This window comes from Borostomias antarcticus (assembly GCF_949987555.1).
Source record: "Borostomias antarcticus genome assembly, chromosome: 19".
Classification (NCBI taxonomy): Eukaryota; Metazoa; Chordata; class Actinopteri; order Stomiiformes; family Stomiidae; genus Borostomias; species Borostomias antarcticus.
Window position 1 is genome coordinate 21,354,514 of NC_140252.1, and position 7,608 is coordinate 21,362,121.

The 7,608-nt window shown below is 49.5% G+C and overlaps 1 protein-coding gene across 1 annotated transcript in view; it reads right to left on the reverse strand.

The window, feature by feature from the left end:
* Positions 1-7,091, reverse strand: part of LOC311322082 (low-density lipoprotein receptor-related protein 1B-like) — a gene marked incomplete at both ends in the record, with an annotated part of 130,697 nt that extends 123,606 nt beyond the window's left edge. The window contains 2 exons of the mRNA XM_084454092.1: positions 6,592-6,655; positions 6,984-7,091. Coding sequence (XP_084310218.1) covers positions 6,592-6,655; positions 6,984-7,091 — 172 coding nt within the window. The remainder of the gene's footprint in view (positions 1-6,591; positions 6,656-6,983) is intronic.
* Between the last annotated feature and the right edge of the window lie 517 nt (positions 7,092-7,608).

The window sequence follows — 7,608 nt, forward strand, 5'->3', positions numbered from 1 at the left end:
CTAACTCTAACCATTATTAAAGGGGAGGGCAGGCCTAACCATTATTAAAGGGGAGGGCAGGCCTAACTCTAACCATTATTAAAGGGGAGGGCAGGCCTAACTCTAACCATTATTAAAGGGGAGGGCAGGCCTAACTCTAACCATTATTAAAGGGGAGGGCAGGCCTAACTCTAACCATTATTAAAGGGGGGGGCAGGCCTAACTCTAACCCTTATTAAAGGGGAGGGCAGGCCTAACTCTAACCATTATTAAAGGGGAGGGCAAGCCTAACTCTAACCATTATTAAAGGGAAGGGCAGGCCTAACTCTAACCATTATTAAAGGGGAGGGCAGGCCTAACCATTATTAAAGGGGAGGGCAGGCCTAACTCTAACCCTTATTAAAGGGGAGGGCAGGCCTAACTCTAACCATTATTAAAGGGGAGGGCAGGCCTAACTCTAACCCTTATTAAAGGGGAGGGCAGGCCTAACTCTAACCCTTATTAAAGGGGAGGGCAGGCCTAACTCTAACCATTATTAAAGGGGAGGGCAGGCCTAACCATTATTAAAGGGGAGGGCAGGCCTAACTCTAACCCTTATTAAAGGGGAGGGCAGGCCTAACTCTAACCATTATTAAAGGGGAGGGCAGGCCTAACTCTAACCATTATTAAAGGGGAGGGCAGGCCTAACTCTAACCATTATTAAAGGGGGGGGCAGGCCTAACTCTAACCATTATTAAAGGGGAGGGCAGGCCTAACTCTAACCATTATTAAAGGGGAGGGCAGGCCTAACTCTAACCATTATTAAAGGGGAGGGCAGGCCTAACTCTAACCATTATTAAAGGGGGGGGCAGGCCTAACTCTAACCCTTATTAAAGGGGAGGGCAAGCCTAACCATTATTAAAGGGGAGGGCAGGCCTAACCATTATTAAAGGGGAGGGCAGGCCTAACTCTAACCATTATTAAAGGGGAGGGCAAGCCTAACTCTAACCATTATTAAAGGGGAGGGCAGGCCTAACTCTAACCATTATTAAAGGGGAGGGCAGGCCTAACCATTATTAAAGGGGAGGGCAGGCCTAACTCTAACCCTTATTAAAGGGGAGGGCAGGCCTAACTCTAACCATTATTAAAGGGGAGGGCAGGCCTAACTCTAACCCTTATTAAAGGGGAGGGCAGGCCTAACTCTAACCCTTATTAAAGGGGAGGGCAGGCCTAACTCTAACCATTATTAAAGGGGAGGGCAGGCCTAACTCTAACCATTATTAAAGGGGAGGGCAGGCCTAACTCTAACCATTATTAAAGGGGAGGGCAGGCCTAACTCTAACCATTATTAAAGGGGAGGGCAAGCCTAACTCTAACCATTATTAAAGGGGAGGGCAGGCCTAACTCTAACCCTTATTAAAGGGGAGGGCAGGCCTAACTCTAACCATTATTAAAGGGGAGGGCAAGCCTAACTCTAACCATTATTAAAGGGGAGGGCAGGCCTAACTCTAACCCTTATTAAAGGGGAGGGCAGGCCTAACTCTAACCATTATTAAAGGGGAGGGCAGGCCTAACTCTAACCATTATTAAAGGGGAGGGCAGGCCTAACTCTAACCCTTATTAAAGGGGAGGGCAGGCCTAACTCTAACCATTATTAAAGGGGAGGGCAGGCCTAACTCTAACCATTATTAAAGGGGAGGGCAGGCCTAACTCTAACCCTTATTAAAGGGGAGGGCAGGCCTAACTCTAACCCTTATTAAAGGGGAGGGCAGGCCTAACCATTATTAAAGGGGAGGGCAGGCCTAACCATTATTAAAGGGGAGGGCAGGCCTAACTCTAACCATTATTAAAGGGGAGGGCAGGCCTAACCATTATTAAAGGGGAGGGCAGGCCTAACTCTAACCCTTATTAAAGGGGAGGGCAGGCCTAACTCTAACCCTTATTAAAGGGGAGGGCAGGCCTAACCCTTATTAAAGGGGAGGGCAGGCCTAACTCTAACCATTATTAAAGGGGAGGGCAGGCCTAACTCTAACCATTATTAAAGGGGAGGGCAGGCCTAACTCTAACCATTATTAAAGGGGAGGGCAGGCCTAACTCTAACCATTATTAAAGGGGAGGGCAGGCCTAACTCTAACCCTTATTAAAGGGGAGGGCAGGCCTAACCCTTATTAAAGGGGAGGGCAGGCCTAACTCTAACCATTATTAAAGGGGAGGGCAGGCCTAACCATTATTAAAGGGGAGGGCAGGCCTAACTCTAACCATTATTAAAGGGGAGGGCAGGCCTAACTCTAACCATTATTAAAGGGGAGGGCAGGCCTAACTCTAACCCTTATTAAAGGGGAGGGCAGGCCTAACTCTAACCATTATTAAAGGGGAGGGCAGGCCTAACTCTAACCATTATTAAAGGGGAGGGCAAGCCTAACTCTAACCATTATTAAAGGGGAGGGCAGGCCTAACTCTAACCATTATTAAAGGGGAGGGCAGGCCTAACTCTAACCATTATTAAAGGGGAGGGCAGGCCTAACTCTAACCCTTATTAAAGGGGAGGGCAGGCCTAACTCTAACCATTATTAAAGGGGAGGGCAGGCCTAACTCTAACCATTATTAAAGGGGAGGGCAGGCCTAACTCTAACCATTATTAAAGGGGAGGGCAGGCCTAACTCTAACCATTATTAAAGGGGAGGGCAGGCCTAACCATTATTAAAGGGGAGGGCAGGTCTAACCATTATTAAAGGGGAGGGCAGGTCTAACCATTATTAAAGGGGAGGGCAGGCCTAACCATTATTAAAGGGGAGGGCAGGACTAACCATTATTAAAGGGGGGGGCTGGACTAACCATTATTAAAGGGGAGGGCAGGCCTAACCCTTATTAAAGGGGAGGGCAAGCCTAACTCTAACTCATTATTAAAGGGGGGGCAGCCTGGCTGAAGCTACAGCCTCTTATTTCAACTCAGGAGTGTTTTTTGGTTTTGTCGGTGTGTGTATGTGTGTGTGTGTGTGTGTGTGTGTGTGTGTGTGTGTGTGTGGAGGGTGTGTGTGTATGTGTGTGTGTGTGTGGAGGGTGTGTGTGTGTGTGTGTGTGTGTGTGTGTGTAGAGTGTGTGTGTGTGTGTGTGTGTGTAGAGTGTGTGTGTGTGTGTGTGTGTGTATGTGTGGAGGGTGTGTGTGTGTGTGTGTGTGTGTGTGTGTGTAGTGTGTGTGTGTGTGTGTGGAGGGTGTGTGTGTGTGTGTGTGTGTGTTTGTGTGTGTGTAGAGTGTGTGTGTGTGTGTGTGTGTGTGTGTGTGTGTGTGTATGTGTGGAGGGTGTGTGTGTAGAGGCTGTGTGTGTGTGTGTGTGTGTGTAGGGTATGTGTGTGTGTGTGTGTGTGGAGGGTGTGTGTGTGTGTGTGTGTGTGTGTGGAGGGTGTGTGTGTGTGTGTGTGTGGAGGGTATGTGTGTGTGTGTGGAGGGTATGCGTGTGTGTGTGTGTGTAGAGTGTGTGTGTGTGTGTGTGTGTGAGGAGGGTGTGTGTGTGTAGAGGGTGTGTGTGTGTGAGGAGGGTGTGTGTGTGTGTGTGTGTGTGTGTGGAGGGTGGGTATGTGTGTGTGTGTGTGTGTGTGTGTGTGGAGGGTGTGTGTGTGTGTGTGTGTGTGTAGAGTGTGTGTGTGTTTGTGTGTGTGTGTGGAGGGTGTGTGTGTGTGGGGGGGGGGGGGGGGGGGGGGGGCACACAATGGAAACAACTTCCTATCAGACTCTCAGAAAGTCTTTAGGAGTTATTATTAAATTATGATCCAAGAAGAAATGATTCTGAAGAAGAAATGCAAAATGCTGAATCATAATGACGGAGCCTCCATTCACAATGAACACTGCTGCTGGGTAGGAATTAACATAACTGTGGCCTATTAGAATACAACTATAAATAGCAGCACATACAAAGGTAAAGCGCTGAAAAATGTCCACATAATTATTAGCAGGGGTTCATTGGTATGTTAATCACGACTTTGCTCTTCTAAACTGTAACAAGCCCCGGTAATGGGGATGTGCTGAGATGGGTTTGGGCCCGGATCTCCGTAAGAATTCAGGACTCATCCTGAGAGGAGTCTCAGAACCAGGCAGACGTCTCTCTCTCTCCATCAGCGTCCAGATGTCTCTCTCTCTCTGTCAGCGTCCGGGGACGTCATGAACATGTGGTGAACGCGTCCGGGGACCAGCGATTAGCTGCTACACTGACAATTTCCTGGTTGTCTCTTAGTCTTTCCGTTTTAAAAGGCCGTTAACAGGAAGAGTATTTGTGATGATGCTGCGACGTTTCACCCCCACAACTCCTCAGCTTTCTGACGCATCTTCCACTCCATCCGGGCTTCAAACCCGTTAATGAATCTGTCACAGCTGCGGTTTCCCACATGTTTGGAGATTAACTCCTCCTGTGTGTTTGTGTGTGGATGCGCCGTGTTCTCCCTCCTCCTCCTCCACCTCCTCCTCCTCCTCCGGGGTCATCCATCCTCTCCGTAGCTGCCGGCAGCCCTCCTGCTCCTCTCCTGGGGGAGACTAATCGCCCCAGCCGGAGCCGTGATGGAGGGACGCAGGTTTAAATTACACCACCTTAATCAAACCCCTTCTGAGCCAAACATTTGGATGCCGTAATTATTATGAAATTACCTGAAATTAGTCAACAGCCTCCGCCAAGCCTGCTGATGTACACACTGCATATTGGCCAGGTTGTTTAGAAAAGCCATGCTTCTGTGTGAGTGATCTGACCGCTACTACAGCAGCTTGATCCGCTCAGTCAAGACCACTTCCTGACTGCTGCTACGCTAACTAAAGGGCAGTTTCACTGCAGTAGCTGCAGCAACACAACCTACGCAGGTTCAAAGTTGCTCACATCATGATCAAACCCTCCTCACTGTCAATACATTCATGTGTTTCTTTGTGGTGTTGATAGTCTATTAGCAGAATAAGATCTGTCTGTGCTGACCGTTGGCCGACTCACTGCCCCAGTTTGACAACAGAGGAAATGATCACAAGGACCGTGCAATGATACGCGACACGAATTACTGCAGAGCCCCGACACTCCTGCCTCCTCCTCACCAGAGCCCCGACACTCCTGCCTCCTCCTCACCAGAGCCCCGACACTCCTGCCTCCTCCTCACCAGAGCCCCGACACTCCTGCCTCCTCCTCTACCAGAGCAGCGCTCCGCCCCTCTCCCCCTGAACACAGACCCTCACAGCCTCCAACGCCACAACTCTCCCAGCAGTGCATTAACACCGACCTGGAAACAAATGAACAAAAATACATACACAATGTCACTGCCCAAGTAATTTACTTATAATTATTCACAACATGCATATTTCCAACCAGCGCCTATTGTAATATGTTTGTTTCCATGGTTCCCTGGGAGCAGATATCACACCACCTGAGGGTGGACTGGGGGCGGAGCCGTCGCTGGGGAGAGGGAGCTGTCTGATCTGACCTCTGACCTGAGGGGGACCAGGGTGGTCAGCGCCAGCATGATCACATGGACACCAGTCAACCCCCAGACAAGCCCCAGCCAACCCCCAGACAACCCCCAGTCAAGCCCTAGACAAGCCCCAGACAAGCCCTAGACAACCCCCAGACAAGCCCCAGACAAGCCCCAGACAAGCCCTAGACAAGCCCTAGACAAGCCCCAGACAACCCCCAGACAAGCCCTAGACAAGCCCTAGACAAGCCCCAGTCAACCCCCAGACAAGCCCCAGACAACCCCCAGACAAGCCCTAGACAAGCCCCAGACAACCCCCAGACAAGCCCCAGACAAGCCCCAGACAAGCCCCAGACAAGCCCCAGACAAGCCCTAGACAACCCCCAGTCAACCCCCAGACAAGCCCTAGACAAGCCCTAGACAACCCCCAGACAAGCCTCAGACAAGCCCTAGACAAGCCTCAGACAAGCCCACAAAGCTGGCAGGTGGCAGAAGCAACCAGCACAGAGGCACCATCTTTCCCACCCAGTAGCCACTGACATGTGAAGCTGCGAGCCCTTTGCAATCCTCTTCATCCCCATCCTGTTCTGTACTGTGGGCTCAGATGGTGTTCAGATGGTTCCAACAGCACTAAATACATTCAATAACACTTGTATCACCAGAAAATTATGTCTTTGGGATTTTTGTGTCCATGATCCATTATTTTTTGTGCCGCACTCAAAGGTGTGTTCTTTCACAGATAAAGCTGTGCTTTCACAGATAAAAGCACATTGTGTTTTTAACGAAGAAACCTTCCTGCTCTCTGGAGTACACAAACTGGAGTACACTCAGATGTGTAGAGCTGATACCTGGTATTTTTAAACCACTCCAGCCACCCAGTTGATAATTCTTGGAAAATTCAAACTGTTATTGAATTTGGAGGGTGGAGAGTTTCCCTGTATGCCAGAACCTGTGCAGCACAACACACCAGGTCGTCTCCAGGAGCTTTAATTGATGTGGACTTGACTGGCGGTGCATGATGGTGTGACCAGACCACAGACCACCTGAATGTGAGGAAGACAGAGGAGATGATGGTGGACTACGGGAGGAGGCAGAGAGGGTCTACTGAGCCCCCCCCCCCCTAAAAATCAATGGAGCCCCTGTGGAGAGAGAGGACAACTTCAAACATCCTGGTGTCCAGATCAGCATCGATCTGACCTGGGCTACAAACACAGACATGGTGGGGAGGAAGTGGAGGCAGAGGCTGTTCCACCTCAGACGTCTGAGGAGATTCAGACACACATTCACACATTCACATATTCACACATTCACATATTCACATATTCACACATTCACATATTCACATATTCACACATTCACATATTCACACATTCACATATTCACATATTCACACATTCACATATTCACACATTCACATTCACAGATTCACGGGGGAGACTCTGCCGCACTTCCTGAAGCAGCAGAAGAAATTCAACCTGCCAAAGACAATGATGGTTCTCTTCTTCACCTCCATCATCAGGTCCATCCTCACCTCCTCCATCACCATCGGGTTCCATCCTCACCTCCTCCATCATCCAGTCCATCCTCACCTCCTCCATCACCATCGGGTTCTCAGGCGCAACGGACGAGGACGAGGGCAGACTGCAGCGCATCATCCGCTCCGCTGAGAGGTGGATCGGTCGTAGGCTGTCATCCATACAGGACCTGCACGCCCCCCACAGGGGCGGAGCCAGGGGTGGCCACGCCCCCACAGACTCAAGTCTGGCCACCCTTCTGGTCAACCCACAAAAAAACCCTTTTCAGGCATGACTTCTTTGCGGAACCATTTCTCTATGGCCATTGTTCCCATACAGACATATTTTAAGAGCACAACCGCCCCCATTCAGCCGCCTGCAACCAAGTAGACTCACAAGCCTCTAAACACTTCGCTCAAACAGCGGCTGAGGACTTTCATTCAGAATTTGTCGCTTAAAGTGGGTGGAAACAACTGCATTGCAGAACGAATCTGAAGTCTTGAGGGAATAGATTTGTTCAGTCAGATGTGACTCTGACTCACATTCATACATTATACTGTAACTATAATGTACTGAGTAATATAATTGAAATGACATAGTTCTTATTATATACGAGTCCTCATGGTGTGCTTCTGCATGGCAGCACTGTGGCCTGCATAAGCAAATAATAAAGAGTGACCAAAAAAGTCTAAAGTCTAAA